At 42.7% G+C, this 16,526-nt stretch overlaps 1 protein-coding gene across 1 annotated transcript in view; it reads right to left on the reverse strand.

Moving 5' to 3' along the window:
- Positions 1 to 16,526, reverse strand: part of LOC139274829 (rho GTPase-activating protein 20-like) — a 165,820-nt gene that overhangs the window by 116,061 nt on the left and 33,233 nt on the right. The window contains exon 3 of the mRNA XM_070891528.1: positions 6,311 to 6,481. Coding sequence (XP_070747629.1) covers positions 6,311 to 6,481 — 171 coding nt within the window. The remainder of the gene's footprint in view (positions 1 to 6,310; positions 6,482 to 16,526) is intronic.

Below are 16,526 nucleotides of genomic sequence, written 5' to 3' on the forward strand. Positions count from 1 at the left end.
TAATATCTCCAAGTTTGCAGATGACACTAAGCTGGGTGACGGTGTGAGCTGTGAGGAGGACGCTAATAGGCTGCAGGGTGACTTGGACAGGTTAGGTGAGTGGGCAAATGCATGTAAGATGCAGTATAATGTGGGTAAATGTGAGGTTATCCACTTTGGGGGCAAAAACATGAAGACAGAATATTATCTGAATAGCGGCAGATTAGGAAAAGGGAAGGTGCAACGAGACCTGGGTGTCATGGTACATCAGTCATTGAAAGTTGGCATGCAGGCACAGCAGACAGTGAAGAAGGCAAATGGTATGTTGGCCATCATAGCTAGGGGATTTGAGTATAAGAGTAGGGAGGTCTTACTGCAGTTGTACAGGGCCTTGGTGAAGCTTCACCTGGAATATTGTGTTCAGTTTTGGTCTCCTAATCTGAGGAAGGACATTCTTGCTATTGAGGGAGTGCAGCAAAGGTTCACCAGACTGATTCCCAGGATTGAAGGACTGACATATGAGGAGAGACTAGATTGACTGGGCCTGTGTTCACTGGAATTTAGAAGGATGAGAGGGGATCTCATGGAAACATATAAAATTGTGACGGGACTGGACAGGTTAGATGCAGGAAGAATGTTCCCGATGTTGGGGAAGTCCAGAACCAGAGGACACAGTCTTAGGATAAGGGGTAACTTAGATGCAGGAAGAATGTTCCCGATGTTGGGGAAGTCCAGAACCGGAGGACACAGTCTTAGGATAAGGGGTAAGCCATTTAGGACTGAAATGAGGAGAAACTTCTTCACTCAGAGTGGTTAACCTGTGGAATTCCCTGCCGCAGAGAGTTGTTGATGCCAGTTCATTGGATATATTCAAGCAGTTCATTGGATATATTCAAGAGGGAGTTTGACATGGCCCTTACGGCCAAAGGGATCAAGGGGTATGGAGAGAAAGCAGGAAAGCACTGAGGTGAATGATCAGCCATGATCTTACTGAATGGTGGTGCAGGCTCGAGGGGCCGAATGGCCTACTCCTGCAACTATTTTCTATGTTTCTATGTTTCTATCCCTTAATTATCTGATCATTCATTTCGGTTTTTGGCTGGCTCATTGATGTGCACAATTTAAGTGCTTCATTTACATACAATAACAACAACAACTTGCATATCTAGGGTGCTTTTAACATAGTAAAACGTCCCAATGCTCTTCACAGGGCGTAATCAAATAAAATTGACTCTGAGCCACATAAGGAGATATCAGGACAGATGAAAAAAAATTGGTTCAAGAGGTAGGTTTCAAGGGGCATCTTAAAGGAGGAGAGAGAGGTAGAGAGGCAAAGAGGATTAGGGAGGGAATTCCAGCACTTAGGGCCTATGCAGCTGAAAGCACAGCCACTGATGGTGGATCAATTAAAATTGGGGATGAGCAATAGACCAGAATTGGAGGAGCGCAGAGATTCTGGAGGGTTGTAGGGCTGAAGGAGGTTACAGGGATAGGAAGGGGTGAAGCCATGGAGGGATTTGAAAACAAGGATGAGAATTTTTAAATCGAGGCATTGCCGGACCGGTAGCCAATGTGTCTCAGTGAGCACAGGGATGATGGGTGAACTGGACTTGGTTGAGTTAGGATATGGGCAGCAGAGCTTTGGATGAGTAGGGTGGAAGGTGGGAGGCCAGCCAGGAGAGCATTGGAATAGTCAAGTCTAGAGATAACAAAGGCATGGATGAGGGTTTCAGCAGCAGATGAGCTGAGCTGGAGGTGGAGCGCAGGCGATGTTACGGCGGTGTAAGTAAGCAGACTCGGTGATGCAACGAATATGTGGTCGGAATCTTATCTCTGGATCATATACAACACCAAGCTTGCGAACAGTCTGGTTCAGCCTCAGGCTGTTGCCAGGGAGAGGAATTAAGTTCATAGCTAAACAACAGAGTTTGTAGCAGGGACCAAAGACACTGGACCTGAATTTGCGGTCGGAGGATGCCCGCGGGGAAATGCCTCTGATCCGCAAATACAATGTCTGCGTACCGGTGGTTCAGGAAGTACGGAGATTTGCGATACTGGGGCTCTCCAGGTACCCGCGGGTAGAGGCCCACGTATCCCAGGGGCACACGCGGATCGTAAACGCCTCCGGGATCATGTGGGCCAGTCCGACCAATAAAAGAAGGGGATCCCCATTCATGCTTATGGGGATTCCTTATGTACGGACACACCATAAATATGAATGAGAATACCCCCAAAAATACACCTACACTTCAAATAAATAAAAATCATTACAAATTAATCAAAATGGCATTTAATTAATTATTTAAAGTAAACATGTAATCGTTTGAAAAATAAATTTAAATGTTTTAAAGGGGCTAAAAATAACCATACATTATTGTACAGTTTTTTAATGAATTGATAAAAATGTATTTTTATTGTTTTTAAAACTCTCATGCTGGTAAAAGCAGGCCTTGCGCTTTTACCAAGCGTAAGAATTTCACGGGCATTCGCTGGGCAGGAGTTGGGCAACCCACGGATGCCCTTTTCCCAGGGATGCATTGGATCTGTCAAGAAAATTCTTTACAGATTGCAAGTTCCGGAACGTGTGCGACCCTTCCAGGCACTTTCGCACCTCATACGTACCCATAGGGGTCACAAATTACGGCCCAATGACTTCAGTCTTTGCAATATGTAGTGAGGAAATTTCTCGTCATCCAGTACTGGATGTCGATCAAACAGTGTGACAAGTTAGAGACAGTGGAGGGGTCAAGAGAGGTGGGGGTGAGGTAGAGCTGGGTGTTGTCAGCGTACATGTGGAAACTGACGCTGTGTTTTTGGATGATGTTGCCAAGGAGCAGCATATAGATGTGAAATAGGAGGGGGCCAAGGATAGATCATTGGGGAACTCCAGAGGTAATGGAGTGGGTGCCGGAAGATAAGCCATTTCAGATGATTCTCTAGCTAAGACTGGATAGATAAGAATGGAATCAAATGGGGGCTAAACAACACTGACTGCACTTCATAAGTTGTAAAGTGCTTTGGGACATCTTGGCGACGTGAGAACGTACTGCATAGGTGCCAGTACTTTCCATGACTTGGACTTGGGTGTACAGGGCACTATTTCAAAATTTTCAGATTGACACAAAACTTGGAAGTATAGTGAACAGTGAGGAGGATAGTGAAAGACTTCAAGAGGACAGGCTGGTGAATTGGGCAGACACGCGCAGATGAAATTTAATGCAGAAAATGTGAAGTGATACATTTTGGTAGGAAGAATGAGGCGAAGCAATATAAACTAAAGGGTACAATTCTAAAAGAGGTGCATGAACAGAGACCTGGGGGTCTATGTGCACAAATCGTTGAAGGTGGCAGGGCAGGTTGAGAAAGCGGTTTAAAAAGCATACAGGATCCTGGGCTTCACAAATAAAGGCATGGAGTACAAAAGCAAGGAAGTTATGATGCACCGTTATAAAACACTAATTCAGCCTCAACTGGAGTATTGTGTCCAATTCTGGGCACTGCACTTTGTGAAGGCCTTAGAGAGAATGCAGAAAAGATTTACTAGAATGGTTCCAGCGATGAGGGACTTCAGTTACGGGGATAAACTGGAGAAGCTGGGGTAGTTCTCCTTAGAGCAGATAAGGTTGAGAGGAGATTTGATAGAAGTATTCAAAATCATGAGGGGTCTAGACAGAGTAGATAGAGAGAAGCTGTTCCCATTAGCAGTAGGGTTGAGAACCAGAGGACACAGATTTAAAGTGATTGGCAGAAAAACCAAAGGCAATATGAGGGGGAACTTTTTTATGCAGTGCGTGATTAAGATCTGGAGTGCACTGCCTGAAAGGGTGGTGAGAGGCAGATTCAATCATGGCTTTCAAAAGGGAAGCCTGAAGGCAAAACCTGAAGGCAAAAACTTGCAAGGATACAGGGAAAGGGAGGGAGAGAGGGACTAGCTGAAGTGCTGTTGCAGAGAGCAGGCATGGGCTCGATGGGCCGAATGGCCTCCTTCTGTGCTGTAACCATTCTATGATTCTGTGATTCTATTCTTTCTTTGGTACATGCCAGCTAGAGTAATGAGGCTCTATTTTTGCATTGCTTTACTCAGAAAGCTTTACAAAGTATATCAAGTTGAAAACAGGGATGTGCTTAGAATCATTTCTGTCTCTCCATTGTTCTTCCACCATGCATCATCCTCAAAATTGAAGGCTGGGATTGTGAAGACTATAATTTCCAAAATTCTCACCAATGCAAAAAACAATTCATGTGGGACAAGGAGCACAAATAACATTAGGATAATATGATGTTACTAACTTACATCAGTTTTTAATTGGAGCTGTGGGAAAATAATTTCTATCTCAAGACTGGGTTTTTCATTTTTGCTGATGAGCTCAGATGAGTTTTATGGTGGGAAAGATGTCATACCTCATGAGATTTCATAGTCCGGGAATTTCCTTCGTCTGCCACACCTCTGGTGAGGTCACGGCAGTCGAGTAGGAACAGTTCCGAGGAAATTCCTAATCTATTCTGTTTATAACGTCTGTTCAAAATGAAATAAGTAAAGAGGCAAAAATGGTAAGTTCAATTGTGCTGCTTTGTAGTTTGACCTCAGAGTACCTGGAAACAACAGCCAACTTAACTAACTAATGTAACTTTAGAGTATTTATATTCTGAACAATCCCTTCAAATAGATGTTCTGAGGAAAGATATTTCCAGTAAATGATATCTTCTCCAGGAAGTACAAAAAATATTTGACAGAAATGATATCACACATGGTGTAAGGTAAACAGATATTTCAATATTTCAATGCATGGGTCCAGGAATTCAGGTGCACCTATTTCTGGACACGCGGTGGGCGGGTGTGGGGTGGCGCAAAGAAAGGTCTCTGCGCCCGAATGGTGAGACTCGAGGCTCCCCTGATATTGGGCCTTGGGCCTCATTTCCAACGAGCCAGCGAGCTGCGGAGAGCAACAGGCAACTCACCGGTGAAGCATGATTGAAGATCAGATTGTTGCTGGTGTCACGGTGGATCTCAGATTAGTGAGGAGGGGGTCGACAGGTCGGGAAATGGGTGGGTTGGCGACTGGGTCGGGATGTAGGTTTGGTTTTCCTAAGTGAAAGCCAATCTTGTTGTGGGGGCCTCAGGCAGGTGTTAGGCTCCTTATTTACATAAGAAAGAGCCTAACGCCTGTTTCAGGTGTAGGCACAGCACACCAATTTTATGGCCTTTACCAATATGGCCGGCAGTGCACTTATGTTAATGAGCGTGTGCTTCCTGCTCGCCATATTGGTGGCTTGAGAGGCCATTTGCCGCGTTTTAACTTATTGTCAAATGTTCAGCCATTTTCATTATTTATTCAACAGAATAGTTAGGATTAAATCCAGTTTCTTACTAAGTATTTTTTATCACTTTCGGATAAAGTGATGAAAAATACAAAATTACACACCAGCATTTACGTATCTAAAGATACATACAAGCTATATGTTTACACTGACCCCTCTGGTCTGCACTAATTTATTTAAACGTGATTCTGCTTATTTTTCTCTTTATCTAATGCTTTATAACAACTGTTGATTTTATCCTGCAGAAATTTACACAGATTTTTTTTTTACTGACTTTTCAGAAGGTTTATAGATACATTGATGGGTTTCCAAATCAGATCCTTTTCCTTGTTATTGTTTCAACAACTACAAAATTGCAATAGATTTTTTAATACTTTGCAACCACTTTAATTAGTTTATTAGCTCTTCACACTGTCTCCGACTCCAAGTTGTTTTTTTCCCCAGGACCACACAACTATGGAATTCCTTCACTTCTTCTTAAATAGCCTTTTAAAATACAAGCTTGGTTTAATCCGTTCCCCACCTACACAGTTTTGAAGGCAGCAGCCCATGGTGGGCACAGTTCCATGGGCAGCAGCCCCATGGGATCTCGCCCAAGTAGCTATTTTTGATGTGTGAGCCCAGATGGTGAGTGATGGCAGTTTATTCAACCAATTACCGCCGACCCCAATCTTGTGTTCACCCAATGTCCACATATATGCATTTTCCAGTAGGGGTCAAAGGATAGCAGTCGAGAGCAAAAACCTTTGACGTATTTTTCCTCTCCTTAGCCCAAGACCATGAGGCCAATTGTGGTCCCCAACTGTTGATCCATTTGGGATCAGCTAATGTGAAGCTGGGACCTTCCTCATCTGAATGGCCTAGTGCTATACCAGGTACTTTTACTCATTAGGGAGTAGAAACCACTAGTGCTCTCTTAACCTCCTCTGCTCTCATACTCTTTGCAACCCTGATGGTGACTGCACTAGCAGCCTCAATAAAACCAAGTGCAAAAGATCTGCTGTTCTCTTACTTTGATTTTGCTATGACTAAAACATCGTTGAACAGGAAGAGATGTCGGTTTTGCGTTTGGAGACCAGTCTTGAGCTGGATGTGTCCTTCCATAAGAAATGTTCTGTACGGTCCTAAAATTGACTGAACGAGAGGGCAGAGCTCTGGACTGATCGGAGACAGACAGTTTTCTCTGCAAAACAAAGCAAAATTAAAATAAAATGAAGGTAAAATCATTGAACAAGCTCATTTCAATAAACTGAACCCACTTTTGTCAACTAGGAAAGTGTTTGGGGTAGAAATTGGTCGCGGGCCGATATTCAGTTCCATCGCAGTCAGTGGAACCGATATCAGCCGCTACGTATAACAGGCTGCCGATCCGATGCCGCCCATTCTGCGTCACCACACTAGACACATTTCTAGGCCATTAATTCTACCCACACACAAAAGCAAAATACTGCGGATGCTGGAATCTGAAATAAAAACAGAAAATACTAGCAATCTCAGCGGGTCAGGCAGCATATTTAGTACCTAATCATGCCCTTTTTGAGCTAGGTCTCCGTTATCGCCACAACATCATATTCCCATGTGGCAACTTGTGCCTGCAGCTCACCAACCTTATTTACCATGCTTCATGTGTTTACATACATGCACTGTAAACCTATCTTAGGCCTTCTTGTATTCTCTCTTAGCCTAACTCCACCAGTACCGTACTATTTCTTACTCTAGTGATATCTGTCTCTCCCAATCCTTTGTGCACTTTGTTTCTCCTTTCTCCTTTACTCTCACGATAAAACAGCAGATATTGTGTGTCACACAGTGTGCCACCTTTAACATTGAAAAGGCCTATCACAGGGGTAACAAATATTTATAATGAGTTTACGATGAAATGTGTGCCCCACTTACTGATTTTGATATATAAAGGGGTGAATTCTAACCTAACCTGTCCAGCAGGAAACAAGAGTTGTTGGAATTTCCGCCTGGTTTACACCCCGCCTGATTTCACTCTTAGTCAATAGAGAATAAAATCGAGCAATGTGTGAAACGGGCAGCTGATCTGAACCCACCCGCAGGTTAGGTTAAAGTTACCCCCAAAGATCTATAAAAATATCACTTGCTGTTGATACCATATGCTATGCTCTTCACATGCTTTCTAATTAGTTGGCCAGCTGACATTAAAGGAATCAAGTGTCTGTGAACTTTTTTCTACTGTGTGCTGGTGCATTCTCATTTCTAAAGATTGTTTCTTCAGTTCCTCTGGGTATGTAAGCATCAGAAGCTAATGGATTTGCCAGATTCAGTGATTAAAAATAATCATTCCTTTAAATAACCTCGTGCAGTGAAACCCACATTGATGGTCCTCATCCAGCTAGGGGATTCTTCTTAATGATGATTCCACTTCAGCTGAGGACAGCAAACAATAACCGGAATTATTGGGCAAGGCTTTCCGCTTGCACAGAAATCAAAGCAGTAAAATGGTGGAATGGGATTCCTGTCCACTGATTGGGTAGTCAACTGACCACGCAGAATTTTCCGCAGTCAGGCTAATTTTAATATTGCAGATGAGCTCCTGGTGGCAGTACTGCCCCTGATTGGGAGTCACCAGGACTTAGAGTGTCAGCTGTGACTCAATTGCTGGCACCATCGCCTCTGAGTCAGGAAGACTTGTGGGTTCAAGTCCCACTCCAGTGACTTGAACACAAAAATTTAGGCTGACACTCCAGTGCAGTATTGAGGGAGTGCTGGACTGTCGGAGGGGCTGTCTTTTCGATGAGACGTTAAACCGAGACCCCATCTGCTCTCTCAGTTGGACATAAAAGATCCCATGGCACTATTTCGAAGAAGAGCAGAGGAGTTATCCCCGGTGTCCTGGCCAATATTTATCCCTCAATCAATGTCACTAAAAAAACAGATTATCTGGTCATTATCGCATTGCTGTTTGTGGAAGCTTGCTGTGTGCAAATTGGCTGCTGCATTTCCTACATTACAACAGTGTCTACACTTCAAAAAGTACTTTATTGGCCGGAAAACACTTTGGGAAATCTGGTGGTCATGAAAGGTGCTTTATAAATGCAATTCTTTCTTTCTTTAAAGAACTGCAACAACTTAAAGGGGCCCCAGCATCAAAAATTGCATTGGCAGAACAATATCCAATTATTTATCTCGGTGTGTCTTAAGGTCTAAAGGATGACTGACAATGCCCCAATTCAGCGAGGAGACAGTGGTTAAGCTTTTCCACCAAGGAAGGCAACAGAGGGCCACATTGGTTGGGTCAGAAAGATACAGACCCCAAAGAAGAGCAGCACAGCAGCAGGGGCAGGAGGTGGAAACACATGCACCTCAGTATAACAAAAAATTTAATGATTTTACCAGGTAGGCAAGGTAAGAGGAGGCAGCTGCAATATAGTGTACAAAGCATGTCAGCCACTTGCAGTAACCTCCCCTCACCCGTGATAAACTGAGTCATTGTTTACCATCAGTGCCCAGTATGAAGCACAATCCCTTTCCCTCACAACCCTACATGCAATCACCCCTCTAAAAGCTTCACATCAACTCTAATTATGTTGTGCATTACACCGACAATCTGCTAACATCAGAGTTTTGTAGATTTTCATGGCACCCAAACCCATATGTCTCCATTATCTTTCAAAGAGAAGACATCCCATAATAAGCGGTCAAGAAATACCACAGCTGGTGTCCTCCCCAACCTTTCATAATGAGGAGGAAACCTTGGCAAACTTGTAGAATTGAGAGCACGAAGGGAGTGCAAATGGCAAAGGAAGAAAGCTGCCATGAAAACGAGCAGTCATATCCATGAAGTGGTGTTACTGGTTGTAAATGAGCTGTACATTGAGAGAGTAGAATCCGTCCCTGTTGATGTACCCTACGTAAACTTGAGATCATCCGAAACTCTGCTGCCCATGTACTAACTCACACCAAGTCCCATTCACCCATCACCCCTGTGCTCGCTGACCTACATTGGCTCCCGATTAAGCAATGCCTTGATTTTAAAATTCTCATCCTTGTTTTCAAATCCCTCCCATTGACTCGCCCCTCCCTATCTCTGTAATCTCCTCCAGCCCCACAACCCCCCTGAGATATCTGCACTCCTCTAATTCTAGCCTCTTGAGCACCCCAATTTTAATCGCTCAACCATTGGTGGTGTTGCCTTCAGTTGTCAAGGCTCTAAGCTCTGGAATTCCCCCCCTAAACGTCTCCGCCTCTCTACCTCTCTTTCCTCCTTTAAGACGCTCCTTAAATTCTACCTCTTCGACCAAGCTTTTGGTCACGTGCCCTAATATCTTTTTATGTGGCTCGGTGTCAAAATTTGATTTATAACGCTCCTGTGAAGCACCTTGGGACATTTTACTACATCCAAGGTGCTATATAAATACAAGTTGTTGTTGTTGTGGGTGTCAGTATTGCTGAATGGGATATATATGGCCTATTGAGTGCAATTTGTGACTCCTTTAACATTGGAGAATGCTGCCACTCTGTGAAATTGCAGATCCTTGTCTCGCTGCTGTTAGTTTTTCAACAAAGAAGCCGATGACTGGCTGACTCTAGTGAATATTGCAACCGTGACTTGCTTTATGCATCGGTGCATTGCTGATTGGCTAATGCTACTCATGTCTCAGTGGCAGCCTGGAATGACCCCACAGCACGTAAATGCACAACCACTGGCAGTGCAGGTGGACAGCAAGTCAGGCTGCAGCAAGTGGCATAACTCTTTGACGGCTTCCCTTGTGAAGCACAGCTTTGACAAGCACTGCTGCTGCCCAGCTGGAGGTGGGAGTGCGTTGGTCTGTATATTCTGGGGTAGTGGTATCAGCTGGTGAGTGCCAAACACTTCCTCTGGTGCCTGACCAGACTTTTCCTCATCTTCTTCCTCTGAGAAACACAGATACTGAATGGAAAACCCATTATGGCCGCTTTCTAATTGGAAGGGGATTAAAATGGGAGCCACCATGGCAGAAGACATAAAGGTCGGCATTGAAGCAGTTATCAACCAGGAAAATACAAAAAAAAGCCTAAGGAAAGCAGTTTGAAAATAAGGATTTGCCAGATATTTTTTTAAAGAGTACCTGTTGTGGCCTTTAAGTTCATTTCTGCATTCAATTTAGCGCATAGTACAGCTGGATCGTTGTTTTATAAGGAGGCGATTAATGCCCAGCATTATACTTAAATGAAGTGATAATGACATAATGTCATCACTTCAATATCACTTCATTTAACCAAACTCAGAACAGATCTTGACAACTACAAGTATTTGTCTTTATACATCAAGAAAAAATAATATTTTGTACTATATTTTTAGAAATTCAAATATAAAATAAATAGATTATAATTTGGGTCACTGAATCCAGTTCTAGTGTATATGGCCCACAGCACAAAACTGTCCTAATTTAGCACTAAACCTGTAAAGAGAGCTCTGCTTTGTGTTTAATCAGGCTATACCTGACTGACCTAGAAGTGTTTGATGCTGACAGTAGGGATGTCTATTTTAATCTGGAACAGGTTTTGAGCAGGTGGGTGTGTGCAAAATGCACTCGCTGGATTCATTTAAGGTCCATTGTATATTAACCCCCTGGCCTCTCGAAATGGGCATTAAAAGGGCACAGAGTAGATGCCAGCAGGTGAAGATTGGGCCTTCTTGGCCATTCACTGGGGAGAGGTTTTCTGGAGGGTCTCGTGGGAAGGAGGAAGGTAAAGGGGGAATCTGAGACAGACGAGGCTGAAAATTTCCTTGCCAAACTCAGAACAGATCTTGACACTTCATCACTGTAAAAACCACAAGTATCTGTCTTTAGACATCAAGCAAAAAAAGAATATTTTGTACTATATTTTTATAAATTCAAATATAGAATAAATAAAGTTTATAATTTGGGCCACTGAATCCAGTTTCTAGTGGATATGGCTCACAGCACAAAACTGTCCTAATTTAGCACTAACCCTGTAAAATTACTCAGACTAGTGTGGGAAATGGGGACAATGTCATACTGCTCTATGCAGTAGAAAATGCTCTAAGGCAGAGTTGAAGCACATTACTGCGGTAAAGGGAGCTCTGCTTTGTGTTTAACCAGGCTATACCTGACAGGCCAGAGCACTCCTGTTTCTCCTGTCCTATAAAGGAAAGTATTAGACTTACCTGACATCTTCTCTCTTCCCCGCTCAAGCCCTGCTTAAAGTTGCATTTGTATAAATTTATGAAGCCTGCTTTAGGCTGGCGCATCACCGGCTTGCATTACCCAACAGGTTAAAATAGGAAATTGTGGAGATCTGAGCAGGTGAGAAACCTGCTCATTTTTAACTTCTCAATGGGCAGGGATGATAAAATTTACCCTTGGTTGTCCAAAATTGACAAATATATAATTCCCCCCAAATGTTTTTTTTTAGTTTTGTGGTGGGCCTTTTACCATGTAATTCCTAGCAATATACTGTTATCTCTGCCCCCGTGTAATAATCTCTGTATAATACTTTGTACTGATACATATCACAGCAACTGGCATACGCACCTGTCATATTATTGATGAAAATCCCATAAAAAATTTAACAATATCCATGTAAGTCGGAACAATCCTGACGAGCATTACAATTTATGGTATTCATTCTTCTTTTCCAGTCAACTAGTAATCCAGAGGCATGAATGTAAATCCCACCACGGCAGCTGGGGAATTTAAATTCACTTAATTAAGTAAATCTGGAATAAAAAGCTAGTACAGGTTGGACCTCTCTGGTCCGGGACTCTGGTCTGGAAACATCCGGGTTCGGCATTAGTTGGGCCTGAGGGAGAGAAGGGTTTACAAAAAACAAGAGCACCAAACGAGCGCGTTAATCACCAATGGGAGCAGCTGTCAGTCAATGAGTGTGTGTGGTGATTGGCTGGAGCGGCTGTCAGTCAGTGAGTGTGTGCGCAGGTGGTGAGGGAGCCACCCACAGGCTTGCAGCACGCCCACACACACAGGAGCCCGGACGCTGTCAACAGGTAAGCCTAGGCTAGGCGTGACCTCCCGTGGTTCGGAAAATTCTCTGTTTCGACACCAGTCAGGTCCCGAGAGTGCCGGACCACAGAGGTCCAACCTGTATCAGTGATGGTGACCATGAAACTACCGGATTCTCATAAAAACCCATCTGGTTCGCTAATGTCCTTACCCGGTCTGGCCTACATGTGACTGCAGTAAAGTGGTTGACTCGTAACTGCCCTCTAAAATGGCCTCGCAAGTCACTCAGTTGTCTCAGGGGCAATTAGGGATGGGCAATAAATGCGAGCCTTGTCAGTGACACCCACATCCCATGAACAAATTAAAAAAGGTTTAGGAAGCTTACAAGAAGCACATCTTTTCATTGTTTATATATATTTTTAAGATATATTTGTGACTTAACACTTATTAGAACTGGAATGATTATCATGCAAACAGAACAAAAACTCTGGTGGGCAGTGAAGCAGGTTTTTAACTTGTCTGTCAGCATGAGGTAGATTGGTTTTATATGCATTGGTCAACACAAGAACTCATATTCGAAGCAGCCAAGTGAAACTAAACTGAAGTTGCAGGAATGAATGTTCTGCAAAAACCCTTGAGCCTCTTGACCCTCAACAGTTAATAACTTTGTACAAGGCAAGTTCAAAGATCCTAGAAATTGCATGTTAGACAAAATACAAGTGTATTAGTCAATATAATTGCAAATGTAAGCAATAATTATTTAATATGAAAGATTAAGATGAATTACCTTATCTTTCCCTAGTGGTTAAAAAGTCAAGCATTACAAAGCCCTTTCTTTAAAAGCAGGTAAAATCTAATGGAATTGAGCTGCCAATAGATTAGAAATATTTCAACAGTAAGGTAAACATCCAGGCTCCTACTGGACAAGAGCCAGAAACCCTCTTCACTCTCACTGAATCCCATTACTAAACATTGCACTGAATTATTAGCACTAAATATTGATTCCTGTACCTTAAACTAAATGTTTATAAAGTTCAAGCGTTATCTTTCTAGAACACCTATTAGTCTAGGTTTTCACTGAGTTAATTGTCATTTATCTGATTAAGTAGTAAACGCAGGCAAATTGTGAAAGACTACTTTGTTGCTCAGTTGTAGGATTCTTATAATGATTAACATAGAGTTATGCAGTGAGGTCATTTATTTTATGGCACAGTATATTAAAAAGTTAAGGAGTAAAGAGTATTTCTATTGCATCACTAATAAATAGGACTATTGCCAATCTGTATGGATCACTTCACACTATTTAATAACAGATGGGCACAGAAATTTATTTTAATCAAGCCATATGCAGTGATATAGGATTATTACACTGTAATGGAGGGGTTCGAGAGGAAAATCGCCTTTAATATAGTGCAACACATTTTTACATTTTAGATCACCTGGTTAAAAAGAAAATAATATATATTTGCCTGGTGCTTTCTGCACTGCATATTATACCAACTTTAAAATATAGCCTTTACGTATAACTCTGTTTTCCATAGCCTTTCTGTGGAAAAACATTCCCCCAAAAAAATCCCAAAAACAAAGTATCGGGTGTTGAGATTGGAGGGCTTGTGGAGGAGATTGGAAGGGTCAGATGGGGGGTGTGGGTGACAAGGTAAGTGAAAAGGCAGCCATTAGCTGCCTCCCTTTAGCCGTCTCCCACCTCCATTGAAACCGGAAGTGGGCGGAGTGGGGTCAGGAATCAGATTATGAACATTTTTACATCACACCCGATCTCAACCCACTCAGTTTTTGGGGTTAAAATTCTCCCATAGATTCCAATTTCTAACACCTACGAGACAAGTGAATGAGGCGGGTTGGGGCATGAAGAAGAGATATAGGGAATGATACAAATACAAGATAGATAGCTTCTTTCCTCAGTCTAATTTGACTTTTTTAAAAAACATAAGTTTAATTAATAAAAGTAAACTAAGCCTCTGAGGGAAACTGATGGGAAAGGAGGGAGAGAGAGGCAGAGAGCAGGCACACACATTAAAGATAAGGGGACTTCTGATCACCCTCCTCGGGGAGAGAGTGAGAGAGCAGGGAGAATGGATATAATTTGAGGCTTAGTGACAAGAGGGGCGAGGAAAGAAGGATACGGGGGATTGATTGGGTAGTTCATAGGCAAATAGTTAAGAGTAGTGATGGCAATGATGGGTGGAAGGAAAGGAAAGAGTTGATGAAAGGTGAAAGAGTAAGGGATGTGATGGGAGTGAGAGGATGGAGAGAACACTTGATTGTGGAAGGGATAGGAAGCGAGCCGCTGAGGGCCACATTTTCTCCATAACCGCCCACCTAATGCAGCCTTCAACCATTGTTATATTCTTTCCCTGCTACATCACACCATTTCACCTCCCTCCCAAAGGAAAGAAAATAATAGAGAGAGGGACAGAATATGATAGAGAGGGAAGCAAGAAGAAGATTTATGGAAAGAGAAGGGAAGGGAGTGATAGAAACAGAAGGGAAGGGACAGAGCTACATGAAGACAGCAGAGCCAGGTAAGAGAGTGACCATGGGGGTAATTTTAACCCCCCGCCCCACGATGGGCAGGAGAGGATTGGGAGGGGATTCAATTCATAAATATGTGAAAGCCAACCCCAACAGGAGATTAACTAGTACTGGGTTAAAAGTCAGACCAGGCTAACATCCCCAGCATTGAAGCACTGACCACACTTGATCAGCTCCGCTGGTCAAGCCACATCGTTCGCATGCCAGACACGAGACTCCCAAAGCAAGCGCTCTACTCGGAACTCCTTCACGGAAAACGAGTCAAAGGTGGGCAGAAGAAACGCTACAAGGACACCCTCAAAGCCTCCCTGAAAAAGTGCAACATCCCCACTGACACCTGGGAGTCCCTGGCCAAAGACCGCCCTAAGTGGAGGAAGTGCATCCGGGAGGGCGCTGAGCACCTCGAGTCTCATCGCTGAGAGCATGCACAAATCAATCGCAGACAGCGGAAAGAGCGTGCGGCAAACCTGTCCCACCCACCCCTTCCCTCAACAACTATCTGTCCCACCTGTGACAGGGACTATAGGTTCTCATATTGGACTGTTCAGCCACCTAAGGAATCATTTTAAGAGTGGAAGCAAGTCTTGCTCGATTCCGAGGGACTGCCTGTGATGATAGCTTTCCAAATTCAATTAAGGACACAGAAATCAAGGGGGCTTCGTGTAACCGATCATCAATTTTGTAATAAAATACGATTTTGCTCAATTTAGTGTCTTCTAATCTGTCATAATATCAACAGAACTTAAAAGTGAATATGATTTTTGTCAACATAATTGTACATTTGTAGTCAAAGCAAATATTATTGTCATTTAATTGCAATGATACGCCATGATTAGCTAATCAAATAATCCGTGGAAATATGTGGACCGTAAGTTCCGAAAGGAATACGTTCATCACTTTTTCCTACAAATATTACGCAATTGACCAGCGTTGCACACAAATAATTCTTTCAGGTCATGCATGAGGAGAAAATATTCAGGGAGTGAAGAAACTGAAGTGACTTTTGATAAACTTGAACCATGGAGATTGACTCCGGTATAAACATATCTTGTAGGGCGAGGTTAAAATAGCTATGCCAAAACCCCAACAGTAAAAGAAAAATTCAAACAAGTCAAAGTGTACTTCAAAAAGAATCTTCACATTTATAACAGCAGCAGAGGAAAATTCATAAAATTACCAATTTTCAGTAGATGCCCCTTTAAAACAAAACTTCATATTGCATTTAAAAAGTTATAAAAGGTGCTAATATACATATGCTTGGCTACACTGAACAAAATTACATCATTGCCATCTTGCGGGCACCTCACTAGTGTCTCGAAAGTATGTATGACATCATTTACATTATTTGTTTCAGGTAACTTCTCATCTGTAGGTTATATTCATAAATCCAGATTCAGAGCATGTTCCAAGTTATGGCTTGTTTGTCTGCCTGAGAAATTTATAACTGTTCGCATGTGTAAGGCAGCAGAAGACAGTTCTTGAAATGTAGCATTTTTTTTGTTCTCGAGTAACCTATCTGAAGGGCTAAGGCTCAAAACGCAGGGCACCACTAAGGTTGTAAAGAGTAGGAGAGAGGATAAGGTAAATCAAGAAGTAGTGGCTGTGTGATGCCAAGTTTGGACTTTAAAAACATGTAAATTGTAGGGTGATCCACAATAGGAACTGAGGAAGATCAAGCTTGGCCATCATGCTCAGTATAGTCAAATGGCCTGTTAACACTCAAAACCTGTTACTTTCACACAA

Source organism: Pristiophorus japonicus, chromosome 10 (genome assembly GCF_044704955.1).
Source record: "Pristiophorus japonicus isolate sPriJap1 chromosome 10, sPriJap1.hap1, whole genome shotgun sequence".
Lineage (NCBI taxonomy): Eukaryota > Metazoa > Chordata > Chondrichthyes > Pristiophoridae > Pristiophorus > Pristiophorus japonicus.